At 30.6% G+C, this 22409-nt stretch overlaps 1 protein-coding gene across 3 annotated transcripts in view; it reads right to left on the bottom strand.

Annotated features, from left to right (window-relative positions):
- Nucleotides 1-2460: 2460 nt before the first annotated feature.
- LOC143053547 (uncharacterized) overlaps nt 2461-22409 on the bottom strand; it is a 35235-nt gene continuing 15286 nt past the window's right edge. Inside the window, exons 4-8 of one of the 3 annotated variants that reach the window (XM_076226349.1) lie at nt 19100-19405; nt 17180-17246; nt 7526-7581; nt 6440-6514; nt 5845-6052 (exon numbers count right to left, since the gene is read on the bottom strand). In XM_076226349.1, coding sequence (XP_076082464.1) covers nt 5982-6052; nt 6440-6514; nt 7526-7581; nt 17180-17246; nt 19100-19405 — 575 coding nt within the window. In that variant the 3' untranslated portion in view covers nt 5845-5981. Of the gene's footprint in view, nt 6053-6439; nt 6515-7525; nt 7582-17179; nt 17247-19099; nt 19406-22409 lie in introns of those variants that run through there. The other 2 variants (XM_076226348.1, XM_076226347.1) reach the window with 2 other exon arrangements.

A 22409-nucleotide genomic window follows, 5' to 3' on the forward strand; every position in this document is an offset into this window, starting at 1 on the left:
AACAGACGCATAGACCAGAAAACATAATGCCCACAAATGGGGCTTAACAACAAAGCCGGGTCACATTTTAAAATTTACACTTCATTTTTACGCATGATTATAAAACTATTCAAATTATAACCTTTAAAAAGGAAACAGACATGTAGTATGCTTACAGACTTCAGGCTCTTGTTTCTATGCATGGAAAGGTCAATTATCCATATATATATATATATACATTTGCAAATTTACAGATCTTACATTGTTGGGTTGATGTTTAGACGAGTTGTATATGAATAATGTACACAGCCATGTATCACCATCACTGCTGGTGATCCAATGAATAAATCTGTTGTAGAGTTGTCACAGGCTAAGGTGTACTTATATAATAATATATACATGTTTATACGGATATATGGATAGTCTACCTTATGCCGTTTCCGTTTTTTTACCATCAAATTTTATAGAACTTGTTCTCTATACACATTACCCACAAAGACACATCCAATTGGAATATAGGTAGTTTCATTTTTCGAAATGAATATCGTGTTTCTCGCCAATTATGGAAATTTAAGTAAAATACCCCCCCCCCCCCTTTTCGTTACATTAATCATGGATCTGACCCTAATACCAGAGAGAGAAGATTACCCTATTCAAACAACAAATTTTGAATTTATAATTAGCAAAAACATCAGAAATGTACAGATTTTGTTATATTGAAGGTCTATCTAAAATTTCATAATTGTCCTCAATGTTGTTATTGACTCCCTTACACATGAAATCTATTGCTGTCGGATTTTTTAAAGAAATTTAACTAGATATACGGAAATATAATTAGGAATACACTTTACATTCATAAACAAAAAAATAAGTTTCTATAGGTATAAGAATGTATAAACTAAACTTTGTCAGATGAAAAGGTCCAATTTGGACGGCAAATTTCAGCTTTTTATTGTTCCGCTTGGCTATGAAAAATATAAAATAAACTATCGCACCAACCTTGCACCAAAAAGATTTTTTATCCGAAGTTTGATATGTATAAACTTGTCAAAATGTTAAAATTTCTAATTGGTGCAAGCATGGTGCGGTGGTCAAAATTTAGAAAAACCATCAAATTTTCGGTATTTTTACTTATTTTCCCAATTTTGACGTCATTTGCACCTACCATTGTGACGTCATTGAACCTTTGTTAGTTAAATAAAAACATTTTTTTTAAACAATTTACTCATATTCTAATAATTTATGGAGAAAAATCTGCTCTGTTAGAATTTTTTATTATCTTGTAAATCTGGGGCCATTTTAGGCCATTAAAGCCCCTACTCCTTTGCCAATGGTGTTACAACACAAAAAAAACCAAATGGAAACATTTATTAAAAACGGGATTGACTTTAGTAAGATCGTCCTTAGAACATAAAACGAATACCTGTCACAAAGGACAACATATACAAAGTATCGATGTAAGAGTCTTTATAATAATCGAACACTAGGTATAAGCAAATTTCAACAAAAAAAATAAATTTTCTTTCTTAGAGAAGTGAAACCACACACAATATCGTATTGCATTGAATAGTTTTCAACTTGATCTTACGAATTTGTATCACCGATTATCGCTCATTACATTGTTGTAAAATCAAGTTATCAAAAAACATACATTACGTAAGATGGCGCTCCGTACAAGTCATACATAAGAATTACTGTTATATGATAGCTATAATGGGTATTTTAAAAGTATCTGTTCTAACAGAAAAGTCTTTGAAATACCGTTAGAATATGGCTACTTATATTATTATTTATCAATTAGAAGATTTGAGTCATTTATTCATAAGACAGCAAGCTAACGACCAAATAACATTTAAAGACATAAGATGTACATCCATTTATATTTTCCAAAGTGGGAATCGCTTGATTGTTTTAGTATCCTCGAAAACTTGAAACGCAAGTCTAAAAATCATTTGAAAAACGTATCTCTAAAAGGTATACATACATAATTATAAACAGGTACTGTACATCATGTACATGTACACGTACACACAGCATTAAAATACCTGGTCATAAAAATTACTGTAGTCCTGTCTTATTTCCTGTTTGAAATTGTTCAAACATTCTACGAGAAAAGATGTTCTAACATATTCTTTGATTTTGTTCCATAATCAAAATGTTTCACTTGTTCTGTAGGTCAGTCATCAACAGATGTTTTTCGTCTATCAAAAAAAAAGTCGAAGTTTGATTTTAATGTTATCTTCAGGACTTAGTATAAAATTTAGGCAATTCATTATTTCTCTATCGAATAGATACATGTACATGATCTATATTTAAAATATTCATTAAAGAAAAAAAAATTGATAATATTTTTATTATCATATAAACATATTACTATTTAATCAAGTTTCTGACAAAAAAAAACTAAGAAACATTGTTATGCAAAGAAATAACAATTCTATTAGAAATCAAAACACATTGAAAAGAAATATTAGGTTTCTGCACTCAGTTTTAATGATTTTTTTTTATAAAGAAGCCAATATTTTAAACATATTCCATGTTATAGAGGTTTAGCATTTCTTTTACTTTTTGTTTTTGGTTAAGATTTTATTCATAAGATTCAAGATTTTATTCATAAACTGGTCAGCGACACTAATACGAGAAGGTAAACAATTTTCAAATAGATTATCTCTCAGTTGTTATGTTAATTCTACAAACAATTCTATCTTTTATAGACCTTTTTATTCACCATTTTCTATTTCTAAATTATGACCACGTATTCTTTATTTAGTGAGGCATTTGAGTTCACTGTTTGCATCATAAGTTTTTATTTTATTTTGAAAAAACATTTTTAGTTTTGTTCTAAAAATTCATTTTTAATCAAGGGCTTTCAAGAATCTAATTCATTCAAGTCCCTGCAATTATTAACTATATCTTAAAAGGCCTGACAGAGTTGAGTGAAATATTCTTTGCAAATGTATACCAAGACTAGGTATAGTTTTGAAAATATAATACACAGGACAAAAAGTTGTTCAATTAATAGAGTATGAAAATGTCACAATCTATATACAAGTGTACTTTATTTTTTCTGGAGACACATTTTGCATATTAACTGACAACATTATTCGAACTGAAGATAACATATTTGATAATTTTACAATTGTTTCAAAAAGCAAGATAATGTTTCCTTTAAATAATTTCTTTTCATAAGATGTACTTTATTCAGAATTTCAGAGATAAGAACATTTTCATTATAATTAGCATTTATCAAAATTTGATGATAACTAGGTAACCATTTGGAAAATGTAAGTCTTTTTAGTGATTTTTCATGCACAACTCCAGTTTTGAGATTTGAAAAATATAAAAGATCAACACAAATAATTAATTCATATACCATATAAATGATATTTGTAGTTTTCCTGAATAATACTCATGATAATAGATTGTACAACTTTTTTTAACAACATTTATTGTAAAACGATTGATATAAATGATAATTTCAATTTGTTAAGAAACAGGATTGTTAATTTACTTGTTTCATGGTTCCTTTAAACATATCATTTGCATGCTTATAAGTTATAATTAATAGTAATTCATCTGATAATGCAAACGAACTATTGAATACTTTGTACATCAAGTACAATAACTTTTTTTTACTGAAAAATGATTATTCAAAGGATTCTCTGTTTTGGTTTGAAATGCTAGTCAATAACTTATCTTCGATTTTTGCCATTTTTACTTAAGACTCTTTTCAAGAAGAAATTAAAAGAATAAGAAGCCAAAAAAAAAAAAAAAACAAAAAAAAAACCAAATGAAAAAATGGAAAGTGTAATTTTAAAGACAGAAAAATCACCAAATGATATGAATTAATAAAGATTTATTCTACATTTTCAAGAAAAGGTGAAATTTCAATTTGAGAAGAAACCTGAGTTAACTGTACAATTATATCTTAATGAAACATAAAAGCTGAACAAACTTCAAACCTGATTGATTTCAACAGGTTACACAATTAGATAAAACATCAACCTATGTTTGATGATTAAAATAAATGGCCAACATCTTGGGATTGAATACCCCAATAAATGTCCACCATTCAATGGTGACCATAAAAGATGGTTGACATAACTAAGAGGAAGTCATAATTTGTACTGTATCATTAATATATATCATTGTCGAATTGTACATAAGTCATTAGGGATCACCCTTAAAGCAATGGTAAAAGTATTTCTGAGAAAATATGTTTACTATAAATTGTGTTCTTATCCCTCTCTCCTAAATTCTCTCCTGTAATATCGACAATATGTGATCAAATTCCCCTTTTTTGCCAAACTTAATTGCTGTCAGGGATGGTATTAAACCGGTTTCAAATACAATGACCAAATCCCAGTCATTTTTAATCTCGTCTGAAACTTGTTCCATCCTTGATTTAAGAAGACGCGTTAGGTTTTCTTTTTCATTTGAAAGCATTTTACAGAAGTGTTTATAAAAAGAAGATAACACTGTCTCTTTACTGTGTGCTAAACCCTTCATAGTTTTAAAGTTTTTTAAGAAATTATCTCGCCCAAAGAATACAGCAAAGTGTAAGGGTGTATGATTTTTCGAATTCTCTACGTTTGAAGATTTCCAGACATCAGCAAGACCTTGGTCTTCTATATCCTCCTTAGCAGAAAACAACAGTGCATCTATGATATTTTGTTCTTCTTTGCCATTCCATATAACAAAGTAGTGAAGTAAGGTATTACCGAACTTATCAACGAGTGTATTTAAAACATTCCCAATAACACCAGAAGAACATGCAAAAATATGTTCTTTAAATATATTCAATTCATCCTCATTTTCCCGCCTTTTTATACAAAGATACTCCCATGCTAAACAGTAAGCATCTAATGCAACAATTTGACAAATGCGTGCATATTCACCAAATTCATCAAAATATCTTAAACGGAATTGATGTGGAATTGTTTGATCACGTCTCATATGATTGAAGATTAATTGCATTAGCTGTGTATCTTTAACATCTACAGTTAACACCATTTCATCTTTTAACGGTTGATATTTCGGAGGGCGTAGGAACAATAAGATGTAACCCATGTTACATTTACCAAAGATAGGCTGTGGGTGTGTATTGCAATACGTTATAAGAACAGCCTGGTATATTCTTGGATTTGAAAACTTCAATTCTAACTTACTGCTTTTAAAATACCGAGGCATCAAGTGAAATGCTATGGTTTGTATTACATTTATACCGCAAGACACAGTCCTATTAGGGAAAATATGTCTCATACTCTTGGTAATCGAGGCTTGCAGATCAACATCTGTTAAAGACATATGATAACATAGCAACACAGATACAAATAAACAGTATTTGATAGCACTAATTTCATCTGAATTCCCTTTCTCTCTCAAATCGTCAATCTCCTTTATCAATAGTGCAGGAGGTTGCCTGAAATATCGAGTTCCTTGTCGTATATGATCTTTATGACTACAAAGTGAGGCACACATTTTAGGAAATCCTAGCAGAGTTTCCTCACTCAAGAGATCATCAAATAATGTGTTTTCAACGCACACGGCTTCAGAGTCCTCTAATGATTGCAGCTGCGTCATCTCATCTTCGGAATAAATGTTGTTCAATTTCATATGTAACTTAAGAACGTTTTCCTTATCTCTATTGTTGTAAAAGTCCTTATCATCAAGATCGAATATTACATCAGTTTGGTTTGCAAATTCTTTAAGAATAGTGGTCAAGTTTGGAGGAATATCTTCCACAACTATTATCAGTTTTGTTTCTTTAATATTTTTCAAATAGGTACGAATGGATTGATCGAAGGCTGACACTTTTTCAGATGAATCAACGATTATATAACTTACTTGTGGCGAATTATAGTTCAACTCGGCCTTCTTTATACGGATAATGATGCACTTTTTCTTGGGATAACGTCCATTCAAACATTTTAAAATTGTAGTCTTTCCAGTTCCTTCTCTACCCGTTAGAACAAGTAAAGACGTTTTTGTCATTGTATTTCTTAAAACGGAAAACATAGATAGTTTGGTTCCTCTCCACTTTTGCTTTCCATAGGCATGTACCCTACTATACCTATAAAATTCAAGTACATTTTAGAACTATGAACATTAGATTCAAATCTTGCCATTAAACTGTAAATTAAACATTTGATAAAAGTAATTTAAACTGTTTGAATGTAAAATTATTGCTTTTACTAGTATTTGGCATCCATAGGTAGCATGCAGCCTGTCATGTAAACCATATTTGAAGCCAAAGTATTATAACAATAGTTGTGTTTTTTTGTAAATGTTTATTGTTTCTGTGTATAAGTACTGACATTAGAAGAAACCTTTTAAAATGATATGTGAATGTATTGCAATACAAACATGAAACAAATTATCATTTACGTAATGACTTGAAAATTGTACTAGAGAAAAACTAATAATGATTTAGCATAAATATGAATACAAATCTACTTACAAATATAACATATTCCGATAATACAGGCAACCACAACCAAACTGCATACTAGATGACATTTTCTAGGATGAAGATCTGCATAAAAATTTAAATATTAGCTTATCTAATTTTGAACAGTTGTGAATCATGCAGAGTAATCGGGTATTCTATTGACTATTTCGAAATTCACATGAAGGGCGCCAAGATACGATTACGTGGTCTCCTATTTTGATTTACATTCCGAAGAGGATGTTATTGATAGATGATTACGTGTCACAAGGAAGTTATTCAATTCAGAGTTCAAAGTGGTCAAATTAAGTCAAATTATTCGACCATACCGAGTTGGTTAAATACAATAGGATACTAGTATGTATCCTTAGTCATAAGTTATATGTTGTGATATATCCCAATTACCGTAACCACAATCTCGTCCTCTTTTCTTTATATTTGATATCAACAAACCGAATGTCAATTGAACATGAGCTACACTTTGGGGTGGGGGGGGGGGAGGGGGAAAATTAGTTGACCATGATCTTATACCGGAGCACCAGAGATTTAAAATCAGCGGTACGGTTGATGATGCTAAGTCTCCAATATTCGATATAGCGTTTCGCGAACTTGCTTGTCTTCTCGTCGTCTTTGTTTTTGTCTGTTCAAATCAACGAATGTATTTCACGTGTCCCTTTGTATTATCCGTCTATCTTTTTATGGTATGTGACGCAACGCCATGAAAACCTTGGGAAAAGAGATTTGTCCTATTTGCATCGATTCGGTTGCCCTTTTAAAGAACAAAATATGCTTTTTTAATATCTGAGATAAACGATAACTGCACGTTATCAATAATGTTTACCTCAGCTAGAGTTCCATAGGTCATTGTTTTATAACTAACAAACAAAAACATAATCTCAAAGAAGAGAAGTTCTAAATCATTGTCTTTATGTAATTCCATCAGGTGAAAAACGACACATTTAACTAATAATCAAGGTATTGCAGACCACAAATTAAACAAACTATCGATCTGAATTTTTTGCTTTTAAATTGTTAAAAAGTTTTGGTTCTTATCGAATTTTAAGCATATATAGTTATATATTAGTGAACAATTCAAACCTGTGAAAGAAATAACACTTGTCTCTGTTTTCATATCTTCATTTGAATCTGTTTTCCTGAACAAATGAAATGTTTATTTTCGCTTATGTTAGTTTTACATTATAATCATAAAAACAGATATCGTTAGATTTTCATTAAAAAATACCAACCCGTTTGGAAACATACATTTCTCTTATATACTAGTATACAATCATTTATGCTAGCTATCAGTGACCGAAAGGTAAAAAGTATGAAAGATTCTAATAAAACATAGTTACATCATAGACTTTATTTAATGTTACAATTCCAATTTTAACAACCTTTGAAGGGATTACCGATATCCAACACTGATACAAACATTTATAAAAAAATGCATCCACTTGGAAGTATGATTCGACTCTTTTATAGAAAAGTTTTGAACGTGCAGCTCCTACATTAGCAGATAATAATAATAACCCTTATTTTTTATACTTAACTTTACCAGTTTTTTTGTGGTGTTCGTGTTGCTTATCCTTAAGTTTTCTATGTTTTGTCGTTTGTATTATTAGGTCTTTCAACCTTTCAGTTGAAAGACCTATAGGGTTTGTTCTGATTATTAGGTCTTTCAACCTTTCTGTTGAAAGACCTATTGTATTTGTTCTGATTATTATTATTATTATTATTATTATTATTATTTTTTTTTTTTTTCTTCCGCCAACTTTTTTTTCCTTCGCTGTTTTTTTGTTTCACAAGATGTCGCTTAGATATTTGGTATATGATATCGAACAGTTAATGCGCTTCTGAAACTGACACCGCGTAACAAAAACCTTTACCTTGTAAGAGTTATCTCCCCGAACACTGTTTTTCTTGTGGCCACTACTACTTCGCAACCGTATAAGAAACCGACAAATTTATTTTTCCAAATTGCTCGTTATATCCTTAGGATGTTCTGTTTCATTTCAACGGAAGCTATCCGGAGACTCCATATGAGAGTTATCCCCCCTTTTATATATGATATCAGTGATATGCATTTCTAAGTGGTAAACTATAAGTGATAGAGACCTAGGGTCTTTTGATTAAAGATCCTTGGTCCAAAAAAATGAAAATAAGGTCAAGGTCAAAGGTCAAGGTCAAATTCTTAATTTTGATTTTGGCGTTTTTTCACCTTTTTTCATTAACCTTATAAGATATCGACAATTTTTTTTTACTAAATTGTTAGTTGCAACATGTCGTAACTTATAAATTTTGGTTGCGAGGGTGCGTAAACAATAAAAGGGAGTTTTCGCCCCTCTTATATTAAGAATTATGCGTAAAGTGATTTTACTCATGAACCATACATATTAAGGAACTAGTGTCTTTTTATTTGAGATGTTTAGTCTATGACCTTGAAATTGAGGTCAAGGTCATAGGTTGATTGGACGTTCTAGATTTTGACCTTTGCTTAAAATTCATATTTATACATCATTAAGCCATAGGAACTGACATTTTCAACTGAATTTTAATATTTTCATATCTAAATAGATCCTTATTGGTTGAAAGACCTTCAATTGTTCTCTGGTTTTTAATTATTATTATTTTTTTTTTTCTTCCGCCAACTTTTTTTTCCTTCGCTGTTTTTTTGTTTCACAATTTATCGCTTAGATATAAGGTAAATGCTATTGAACAGTTAATACGCTTCTGAAACTGACACCGCGTAACAAAAAACTGTACCTTGTAAGAGTTATCTCCCCAAACACTGTTTTTCTTGTGGCCACTACTCCTTCGCAACCGTATAAGAAACCGACAAATTTATTTTTCCAAATTGCTCGTTATATCCTTAGGATGTTCTGTTTCATTTCAACCGAAGCTATCCAGAGACTCCATATGAGAGTTATCCCCCCTTTTATATATGATATCAGTGATATGCATTTCTAACTGGTAAACTATAAGTGATAGAGACCTAGGGTCTTTTGATTTAAGATCCTTGGTCCAAAAAAATGAAAATGAGGTCAAGGTCAAAGGTCAAGGTCAAATTCTAAATTTTGATTTTGGTTTATTTTCACCTTTTTTCATTAACCTTATAAGATATCGACAATTTGTTTTTACTAAATTGTTAGTTGCGACATGTCAAAACTTATAAATTTTGGTTGCAAGGGTGCGTGAACAATAAAAGGGAGTTTTCGCCCCTCTTATATTAGGAATTATGCGTAAAGTGATTTTACTCATGAACCATACATATTAAGGAACTAGTGTCTTTTTATTTGAGATGTTTAGTCTATGACCTTGAAATTGAGGTCAAGGTCATAGGTTAATTGGACGTTCTAGATTTTGACCTTTGCTTAAAATTCATATTTATACATCATTAAGCCATAGGAACTGACATTTTCAACTGAATTTTAATATTTTCATATCTAAATAGATCCTTATTGGTTGAAAGACCTTCAATTGTTCTTTGAACAATTGGTTTTTAATTATGTATGTTTGTCTTTTTCATTTTTGGCCATGTCGTTGTCAGTTTATTTTCGATCTATGAGTTTGAATGTCTCTCTGGTGTCTTTCGCCCCTTTAAAGATTCATACTATAAATACAAAACAATTGATCCGAGAACATAAGAACATCAAGATTATTTTTTACATGTTTTATGGGCTATTTTCTGTTGGGCTCTCCGTATTTTCATATCGAGACCGGTCATTGGTCCACAAATTTATGTAATGTTTACAAACCACTTTTTTTCTACATTTTTTGACGGAATTTTACAAAAAAATAGATAAAAGACATATGAATTTCATTGGATTTATTGAAAGATATATGTAAACAGTTTTAGAAAAGGTATTACTAGAAGTGGTTGAAATTTTACTTTTGGACAAATTTTGGGGAAATATGCGACTTCTTTTCCCCCCTTTGTGCAATATGTTATAACAAAATAATGCAGATTGTTGCTATGGATACACGCATTTTTTTTTTAGTATTTTACCATTTTATATACTAGATATTAAATCCATGGAAGATTCTAATTACATACATATATACATATAAGACACAAACAGTAAGGTTAAAATTGCCAGAAAGCATTGAAAAGGGGATGGTAAAATTTATGAGGGAAGATTTTAATATTTTTTCCTAACTGTTTATTGCTACCATAAGGGCATACGATACAGTTTCAAGGGAATTAAGTCTTGGGGCGACGTCAAGCGTTTGAATTCCAGTAAAACGTCACTTTTAGCGGGACGTAATGCGTGTTATTTTCCGTAATAAGAAACGTAATGTGGATTTTTCGATGCTCCAATTTCTGTTTCTCCCGCTTGCTAACTTCTATACCATTAATATTAGTGCATTTGATTTTACAGGATAATAGTCTAACAAAATCATACAGATTACTGTTTCTGTGAGATCTTCAACACAATATCGTATAGTATGCAATCTGAAGACGACTGAACCTTTTGGTGTTACTAATATAATGCATGTCAATCATCATCTTTATTATCATTCATCATCCCTGATTTATTCGGATCTGATTTCATTTTATTACAGCACAGAAGACCAATGATATTTTAAAACTAATACCGAAAATTTAGATACACGGAGAGGTAAACTTACTAACTAAACAGTTTATTCAATTTATTTATGTTAAAAAAATGGCATGCCGCTAATATTAACAATAATACAACTTTAATAAAAGAACGAAGTTCCTATATCCTCCACGTAGCACGTATATTATCTAACAACGGCAATAGCCAACAATATTTTTATACGCCCGTTAAATATTTGACGGGACGAATTATGGTATACAAAATGTACGGCGTCCGTCTGTCCGTCGTTAACATGGTACTACATATTATCCTAATTTCATTAAACTTAACATGGTTGTTTTTTCATGCTGGTCAAACGATCTGTATACTTTTTGGTGAACGTTTTGAGTTACAGGACTTTGTAACTAAAACAGGGGTGTGGTTTTTTCCACAGTTCGCGCTGTATCTCAAAAACGAAATATGATTATTGCTTCAAACTTTACACACTTCTTAGTTATATTAATTTGAAGATCTGTATACTTTTTGAGGATGATTCAAATTTTATTTGAAAGTTATTGAGTTTATAAAAAAGAGGTTTTTTTCACATGTTGCGCCGTTTCTCAGACACTATTTATAATTATTGCATAAAATTTCACATACTTGTTAGTTAAATTATTCGTAAGATCGGTATACTTTTTCGTGGTGATTCTTTAATTCATTTTTGAGTTCTTGAATTTTTTTATTGAGCTTCAATTCTGTATCATAGAAAACATGTTGTGATATATTAACTTCCTTTTGAGAAAGATTAAGGAATGAGTCAGGATATACTTAGCATGACTTCCTGTACAACCCCCGTGTTATTTAAAAAAAAAATGTATTAGGTTTTTTCATGAGACGATGGGCGTATCATGCGCTCGTAACGCAGCTGAATATTTTGTTCTTTATTTTTTTTTACATATATATTAGAGAAACGACGGAATGACAGCAAATACAATGCAATTTTCAATATAATTTATATTTTCAAATGGCATAACTCTTTTAAAGAATAGTTGATATGCACTAATTTTCTTACGTGTCCATACGATATCAGTTTTATAGAAATTGTACACTTGAAAAATCTAATTAACCAGAAGGACCGGAAGGAAGGACAGAGCAATGAACGTGCGATATTTTATGTACCCCGCAATGTGTCGCACTGTGGTGAAATTATTTATATAATATATAGTTATTTACCAATAAAATTACGCAATGAGAGAAGTATTTTGATTTCAATCGCAACTTGCTATTAATTCAATCGTGCTCGCCAAATCAAAAAATTCAAAATTATTGTATAGTTTCTCTGTCTGGACAAAATGCATCCTTTAGCATATTGAAGATTATCCTTTTTAAGATTTTGTTTTGTTTTCTGACAAACATAAAACAGAAGATGTGGTATAATTGCCAATGAGACAACTTTCCACAACAGACAAACATGACATAGAAATTAATAACTAAAGGTCACCGTGTGGTCTTCAACAATGAGCAAAGCCCATATTGCATCGTCAGCTATAAAAACTGTGAACTTTAAAACTGTTTAGGAGCCTTCCAATGTTATTCAATAGTAATCATTGACCCGAATAAAAGTTTAATTTTATGAATAAATGTGAAATTCTAAAAAGTGATTAAAACGTGAATAAAGGGATTTTAAGGAGTATTAAAATGAAACAGCAACCCACCAAACAAAACAAACCAAATAACAACATCTAGAGGTCAACAAATGGTATAAACTAATACAGGAGTGTGTAAAGTACATGTACCTGTATGTGAAGTTCTAAATTGCAGAGACTTTTATTTTAAAAGCCGTAAAAATTATCAACAGTCCGTACTCTCTTTTCTTGAGATGTTTCTCAATTAGAACACAAACCAAGAGATGTATTTATGATTCACATGATTTTATTTCCGAAAACAATATTACCAATTTTTAGGTAGCTCTTTACAAGCAATAATTATATATCTGAAAATGTCGCCGGTAATTTGCAGAGATAACGTCGAAATTGTCTGCCAGCGACGTCGTGCACTTTATCGCTAACGTTGAGGTTACAAGGGGGGGGGGGCACAATTTTTTAGGATAAATCGCGTTGATCATAGAATCCAGCACGGTGACATATATTATTTATTTGAGATTTGGAGAAAACATGAAAAAATGCAGTTTATGCAGAAAAATGATAAAAATTACATTTTTAGAAACACTTTATTTCCATATTTATAGGTTTAAAAAAATACCACTTTAAGCATCTAGACCGAAATTTCAAGCAAGGCTTGAATAATTGTATAGTCATTCGTGTAGGGATTTCTTATTTCCTTATTGTCACTTATCACAGCTTCAGATTGAACCCGATCTTAATAATTTACGACGAAGAATATTTGCTCCCAAATTTTATAACATTGCCGAAATTTTTTACAAAATTGCACAAATCCCAAATTTTCAGCTTCAATTTTCTCGAAAACAAGCACGGTGACCTATGTTTTATTGTGTGTTTTATTTTATAACTCGCAAAGGCCTACAACATATTTCAAAATTTAAAAAATGACATTATATCGAGAAACTGTATCGAGAAACAATCGTCAACATATATAGAAACGGACTAGTTGATAACGACTGCCGATTTCCTGTCTTGGTTCAGGGCATTTAAAAAAAGGTAAATTAAACGGTTAAATGGTTCACCAAACATCCCGTGTAGTTGGCAATGCTCAATATGTCGCTTTAATGACAACATTACGTTACAGTAATACAGTACGAATAAACACAAGAACAATCAGGACAGAGAAATGCATTAATACAAAATATTACAACATGTAAACATGTAAACAACATAACAACAACGGACACTTCCCATGAAGTTATGACCGTATACCACAAACGTAACATAAATTGCGCGTCACAAGAACGATTAACGCCATGAAAAGATGACGTTTTTTTTTGTGACGTGTTTTTTTCCAGGTAAATGTCTTAACACATAGATTAGATTTGTGTTATTACAGACACTAACAAGAATATAGAATTGGAATTAAGTTTGTAATAGTGTTATTTTATGCATTTTCTAACTATGACAAGAGTATTTAAATGGAATTGTGTTTGTTTTGCTGTTATCATTTTATATTTTCTAACCATATCAGTTTTTCATATGAAATGAACAAAAATACTGTGCATAAAGTTGCGTTAAACTTTAATTATATATTAAATGAAATGGCTAATCTTAAAGGGGCACTGTCCATTAAATTCAAGTTCACCGATTTCAATCAAATTCTCATACTTGATTTATAACATTTATAAAACTATTAAAAGTCTAAAATAAACAATTAACAGGTCACGGGCATAAAAATACATAGCTTCGTTTCGTGTGTATTTTAATCTATACGCCATCTAATTTATAACTATCGAGTTGACCTCTTAAGTCATCCGATGACCATATAAGCGGTGTAAACATAAATATAGATATAAATAGATTAAGCTAACTCGTGCTGTTGGATTTTTCTATGTCTATTTAATTTCATATTATAGATGAAAAATAACTGGTTATTATCGTTTTTACCTGTATAAGAATGATTTTTGCGGATCGAATCAATCAATCAAATTATTTACCTTTGTTTTACTTTCAATGTTGAAATTTCTTTTCCTTTAATTAACTTTACACATTCATTTCACGTGTTATCAATCTCAAGCTAAGGGGTTAAATTGAAGTTCACATAAATACGGATTCAATGAGGTCGAATTATTCACTTGCAAGTGAATAATTCATAATCAATGTTTTTTTTTAGCTTATTTTGACAAAATTGTACAATACTGTCTGCTAAAAGCAAATTATTATTTCACTATTTGCATTTCATTAATGAATGAGCAACACAAATAATATATTAGATTTTTTTTAAATATCTCCTAGCTAGTGCCCCTTTAACTTTAACATACATATAAATAAAAATTAGATAACTGTATAAGGTAAGAGCATGTAAGACTAAACGGTAAACACACTTGAAAACAAAACAAAACAAAAAATAATAAACATGATCAATTTTTGATAAATTTGCAGGAAGTAACGTATACGGCAAATAATCCAGATAGACGTAACACCACAAACTCGGGCCAAGTCATAAATTACATTTAAGAAGTAAGTACGCGTTCAAATTAAACTGGTTCCTACGCATGGGGTAAGCTTATCATAGATACCAGGTATATTTTTTTTGTTTGCGCCGGACCCACGTTTCGTTTACAAAAGACCCATCAGTTACGCTCGAATCAAAACATGTTCATAAGACAAAATAAAGTACGAAGTTGCCAAATACAGCTAAGGTACTCTATTCCTGAGGAAGAAAAGCCTTAGTATTTCAAACATTCTAAGTTTTGTTAACAGTTAATTTTAATTACGAAATATCAATGATAACTCAAGTCAACACAGAAGTGTTGACTACTGGTATATTTCATACTTTATAGAATATATATATAGGACTAAGAGGTGTGATGTGAACATTTAGGTACAATGGTACGTGTTCTGAAGGGTGATGGTCTTTATGTCGCGTATTTGCAGTTGTGCACTTGTTACGAGAAGTTGATTTTTTAATAGTTGGTAGATATATTTGCATGCGTTATTGTCTATGTATGTCCTCATCATTTAATTTTTCATTAAAATTTTATCCTTACTTTCTTCCTTTAATATGCATCGTTCACCCTAGTATTATGAGACATAGAGTATGTCTGTGGACACGTGTGTATTAAGAGAATGTGATTCTCCACGTCATAAATTTCGGGAAAAAATGTGCTACGTAAGATTAACTCCCTACCAATTAACGCAAGGGTACCCAAATTGCAACTATTTTTACAGTTTTTCACCTACCTTATTTAATGATATAGACAACATATTGTATTCTGTCTTCATTTTGTAACGGTATCCTTATTTACTATATAGTTACGCCAATTTAATTTTGAACCATATTAAATCATACAAAAATTGGTTTGAACTTACATCCAAATAATCCATGATTCTGTATTGAGGAATACCAAAATTGCATCCATGTATACATTCACATCCTCAGAAATCGTATAACAGATCTTAAACTTTATTTCTTCAAATATTTAGAATAATTTGACATAAGTTCATAATTGCTATTCATTTTTAAGAAATGAATGATTAAACATATTTTATTTGCTCAGTTTTAAAAGATGATGTTTTGTGAGATTTAACTTTTCTAGTTAATGCTTTATTTAATGATATAAACTGTGAACGTTTTGTGTATATTTAAATATATTCATTTATGTTGAAAGACTTGTTTAATGTGAAATCATACAAATATAAATTGTTTAGGCTCAAAGATTTTCGCAGCTTTTTTGTTGAAAAGATTCAATTTTGGTACGCGGTGCAATTTGGGTACTGTGACATTAAACATATTTGTTCGATAGTATTAAAAATTCACAAAAGTTATGGTGTAAGACAACCATTGATTTTCCCCTATTAGTCATTGTAAATTTTGCATTTTAAAAAAAAATGTGCAGAAGTTATCTTTGTTTCAAATAAAGAAATACTTGGCATGAGTAAAGTTTTATCCTGTCCAGTACTATAGAAAAAATTTCAAATAACATTTCATTGCTTACAATAAAATAACCATGACTGGAAGTTAACCAATCAAATTACTCCCCTTATCTTACCTGTGTACAAGGTTTAGAAACCATGTAACCTCAAGTTTACAAAATATTCTATAGAAACCCCAAATGAAAAATAATAGTGGTTTGAAATACCCAAGACATATGCTTATGAAACAGAAATGTTTTACTGCAATAAAATTTAGGATTAATTACATACAACTGTTAAATTCAAGGGAATATTTTTCGACCTATTTTTGTATACAACGGGATGTGACGTACCATGATTTGGTGGTATTACACCTTATTAAGTTCAAAAACCAAAAACTGATTCTTAAAACCAATCGATTGCTTCATCGACAGGAAAAGCATTAAAAATATAGTTTATGATATCTATCTCACATTGTTGCAAAATGATTTGAAAATGGGATAGTTCTCACCACATAAAAAGGTGCCATACACATGTATTTTCTTTAATTTGTCCCGTAGTGCTCAGACTAACATATAGATTTAACAAGGTATTACTGACTTCCTTTACATTATAGCTGTAAACAATCTTAATAATATATATTTCTTAATCATATAGTATTTTCTTACCCCTCATTTTCAATCATTTGGCATTTCGTAACGGTTGACTTTTTTTCTTGTGTCAAACAAACATAGTCTGGAATTATAAACATAATACAAATACTAGCTGTTGAAATTAAATTTAAAGTTGATACATAGAACATTGGTTTTTTCATAAAGGAACAGCCTCGTTGTAATCATGGTAATGAGCAGTGATAGTTTTCAATACGTTAATGTAAGATATCCATCAACTTAAGTTACATTTGTTATTTGTCGATAATATTAAAAAAAAAAGAGTAGAAAGATATCAGAGGAAAAGTCGAACTCCTAAGTCATAGACAAACTCACAAAGCAATGAGAAAAAATGAATAAAAACAGGCTCAAAAACATGAATTCTGTTTTTTTAGAAAGCACATTATGGAAGAAATATACTGCACCTTAGTGTTTCAGCGACCTATATTTACTGATTTAATTTTTTTTCAAATTATATTTATTGACGAACGCGACTTGAATCGGTGAAAACATTTGTTTATAGATATCTTTTGACAAACTCAGAAAAAGGTACATTTCAACTGATAATTTTAAGATAAACCGACAACGTTATCTGTAAATGCCCCCCCCCCCCCAAAAAAAAAAAAAGAAGAAAAAAACAAATTCAGAGATAGATTTATTGTTTAATTCGGGTTTAACGTCACTTTTAAACACTATTGTGATATTTCGTGACGTTCAGTTTATATAGGTGGAAGAAGCCGGGGACACTGTAGAAAACCATCGACCAATGGTAGGACATCTAAAAGACCTAAACAATGAAGATTTGAGTCGATTTCACACGCACGAGTTGGGTTCAAAACCTAAGTATTGACTGGCAAGTAACAATATAATTACAGTAGTTGAAATAATTAGACCACTCGCCCACCGAGTTCCGTCCAAACAGAGATAATAGTATTCAAAAACCAATCAAAGAAAATAAAGACTGAGTAACACGACCCAAACCAAATACATCAGCTTGTCATCATGTAGTATAGAAAAAGTAAAATCACAAAAAAACTGAACTCCAAGGAAAGTTCCGAACGGAAAATTTCTAAACAAATGGAAACATAAAAAAAAAATCAAACACATCAAACGAAAATATTGATCAATGATTAATTTTTGTAAAAATGAAAAGAATTAATTGATTAAAAAGTGTTTCTACGGTTTTACAACAAAATTTTATTGTGATGAAAATTAAGTTCACAATACCTACTTGTTTGTTTTTTAAGTAGTCCGGGGGCTCGAGGGTCTAAATCAAATTTGTTATTCAATATAGGATTTCTCTTTATTTTTCTTTAAACGAACTATACTTAATAGAAAAATGAAATAAAAAAATGAGGTCACCGTTCACTTACGCTCACAATCTGTCTTCGAAAGAAGAATACATTTTTGTTAATGTCCTTTTTTTCTGTTGAACTAATAGGAGAATTAGCGGTAATATCGAAATAAAAAAAAAGAACTAAATTATGGATTTTCCGAATTGACTTTTCTCTAAGTTCAGTATTTTTGTGATTTACTTTATACAGGAATCGCTTAAATTTTACAATTTGTTAATTTATGTACAGCTTATTCGAAAACAACAATAGAAAATATAGGCCACCGATGAGTTAAAAAAGATATTTAAATTCTAATGCCAAAAATGGCATTTTTGCACCAAAGGGATATAATTACGAGATTTTTCAATGATATCTACATTTTAAAAGTCACCTGGGGCCAACACGAATTGATTTTTTGTAATTATTTTTGTACAATATGATAAAGTAACAACTGCTAAATGATAAATAAAATTTGTAATGAAAAATTAATGTTTAATTTTTTTCTGAAAATCTTACACCCGCGAGCCTCCTTAATTCAATTTCTCTAACAATGCTATTTTGGAAAATGAGGTAGACACATATTTGCTTATGAATGGGAAGTTACCTTGCGAAAGCATAGCTATGTTGTCCTGACAATGAATAAGGTGACACGAACAGTCTTCAACAGACGGAGAACACATACATTCATTCTTCGGTTTAATAGTATATGCATATCCATTTCTATAATCACATCTACATTTCACGTCTTTCGTATTTGATCCATTGTCCACTACAATTTGACCTTCTTCACTGCATATTGATTTTTTATACTGACACTCATAGCCATCATTTGACCATGATGTATGTGGTGAGAATTGTTTTTCTTCGCATTTCTCGACATGTAGTCGACCACTAATCACACCGTGATATCCTGCAATCAAAGAGAAACAGTTTTTAATGTTTAAGGGGGTACCCAACACTATACCCCAAAAAAAACCTGTCGTTTAATTTTTCTTATTTTTACATCATTGATAAGTTTGGCATAGCTGAGCATTCTGTAAAAAATTTTAAGAAATTGAACCGTTGGAAAAAAGTTTTGGCCACCCAAATATGGCATAGATCACATGCTAATTTCGGTCGATTTTTGAATTTCTAAAAACATGGGTATAGGTCTATACATGTTATTTTTTTTTAAAATTTAGCCTGAATCGACAAAAGCTTAATTGAGAGCGATGAATAATGCAATTTTGAGTCGATTCATACCCTATACTTATAGTTTTGGTGTCTAAATTAAAATTTTGGTCTGAAATAAAAAAAGGGGTCTCAGAGGAAGCAACCCAAAATGACTATGATTGGCAAAATATTTTAATCTAAAAACTTGGATTAAAAAAAATGTGTCGTTTATTTTTTTTTAAAAACTAACCATTTGTAGTATTATATTAGTTGGTTATTCTGGCAAAAAAATTAGAACAATTTAACCGTTAGAATGTTTTTAATTTAAGATTGAAATATCCCCCCACCCCTCATTTAAAAGGGCAAATTCCATTCTGAGATTACATTTAGGCCATAACTTTTTTGTTTTTTTATCTAAGCCTTATATATTTTGCATGTAGATGTATCATCAAGAAGCTAAGTATATTATAACATGATTACCTTTAAGTGACCTTCAAATTTGACCCCAAGGTCAACTTAAATATTTTTTTCATAAGAAACATGACCACAGGTCACCACTGTTTTGTCCTTTGACTTATGCCTTACATCTTTGGCATATGGGTGTATCATTATGAGGTTGATATGCCCCTTTATAATTATGACCTCCATGTGACCTTGACCCTAGACCTGAAGGAGGATAACTGTATTTTTGGCGATAAACACTTGACCTTGCTATGACTTGTCTTTGGAGGTAGGTTTGAGATATTTGTCTGTTTCTTTCAAAATAATTTAATACAATTCACTTCAAATATTTATTTGAAGTTGGTATTTAGTAATATCCAACAATCTTTAATGATCTATACATATAAAACAATATAGACACATACATTATCACGACATATAAAAAAAAAATCATGCATACAAAATACATATTTTATTATTCCATGCATACAAAATATGGAAACTATCTGTTACAAGACAAAATTTACTTGCGGTTCCATACAATTTAAAATAATGGCTTAGTTTCTATTAAGGCAAATTAAACTTACAGACCAAGTACAATTAAAATGTACATGTATCTTTCAAGATTTTTAAAATTCTAAAAGCAACAAAAAAAAAAAAACAAATACAGATTCGCTGGACTGAACTTCATTAGAAAATTAGTAATATTTTATAAATTCAAAAGAAAGAATGAAGTCAAAATATTGAACACCTTATCTGTTAAGACCAAAAGGTATGAGAAAACATTTTTTTCATAGGAATTAATTATGCTTTATTGAAGAATTTGTATCTAGAAGACTTAGACAGATGAACATTCATTGTGATTTCTTTTGATACACAGGTAAACAAACCTTACAAAAGAAAATTAACTAGACCATCAGTACCTAAACTTTGGGACCAAACTTGAGAAAAAATCATGGGACCAGAACAAAATTAAATCTGTAGCTGTAAATAATGTCATGGTCTATATCTTCAATCATGACAAATAAAAGTATCAAGCATGAAAGAAAAAAGAGTGAACTGGCATCAATAAATTGGTCATTATCCGCAACTTTTTTCCTTTCTTCCATTATCTTTAGAAATACTGTTTGATAACCATACTCAGTCATACATGAGTGAGAAAGACGGGGATTATTGTAGCATAGACCAAATAAAACTAACATGAATGAGATAGAATCCATCTCTGTATGCCCCCTGAAAAGGTTCTAATGTAAAAAAAAAATGAGGAAGACTTAATTAAAGATTCTTGGTCCTGGGTACCCATCTGTGAATTACATTCTTTGACTTTAACCATTAACAAAGATATGTGGACATCATTTGAGACACAACTTCATATGTGATGCATATAAAATTATATATGAACATGGATATAATCGTGCCATATAATGTCACCCGAGGCCACTTTTAGCTGTTCTTAAGTAAAACAAATGCAATATTTTCAAACACAAATTCAGCTATCCCACATTGACTTCAGTAATTTACCTGGATTTATGATTTAAAGATTTGCCAAATAATCATGATATTCTTTTTGACAGTGCTAAACAACCATGTGGGTACCTTTACATTACTTCAAATTATTCTCAAGTTTATTTATAATCACAGACCAGCTGATGCAAGTGAACATACATGCAAAGTATAGACTTTAAAAATCAGGAGTAGATCTTTACTACATGCATAGCATTGGGTTCACAACCTTAGTTTTAACCTTATGATTTTATATAAGTATGAAACATCTTCTGGTGTTAATGAATAAACATGTGGTATGGGTTTTGCTCATAGCGGAAGGCTGTACAGTGACCTGTAGCTGTAAATATCTGTGTCAGATGGTCTCTTTTGAAGAGTAATCTAATGTCTCATTGATATCATATAGCCACATATCCTTATTTATATTTACAAGTATAATCTTTAAAATCATGACTGTAAAAAAGTCATTGAGCTGACAAAATTTGATACTGGTGGACGGACTGGTTGACAGACAGATCAAATTATGGTTGAACCATAATATCCAGGTATTCTTATTCAATGAATGACATTTCAAGTAAATAAATATATATAAGTAATAAATTCTTCATTATGTCAATGGAACTGTTATTCATTCTTCATCTTTCAAGTATTCACTGAAGGCTTTCACACTTTTCTGTGGAACTTTATGGTCTTCGAATACAAATTTTATCCCATTGCTATCTCTAGAGGCAGCCAGTTTAAGATGTTTAAGAGAAATACCCTCTTTCGCCAGTCTTACACAGATCAGCCTACTTACTGCCTTGCTCTTTAAGACATCG

Source organism: Mytilus galloprovincialis, chromosome 12 (assembly GCF_965363235.1).
Source record: "Mytilus galloprovincialis chromosome 12, xbMytGall1.hap1.1, whole genome shotgun sequence".
Classification (NCBI taxonomy): Eukaryota; Metazoa; Mollusca; class Bivalvia; order Mytilida; family Mytilidae; genus Mytilus; species Mytilus galloprovincialis.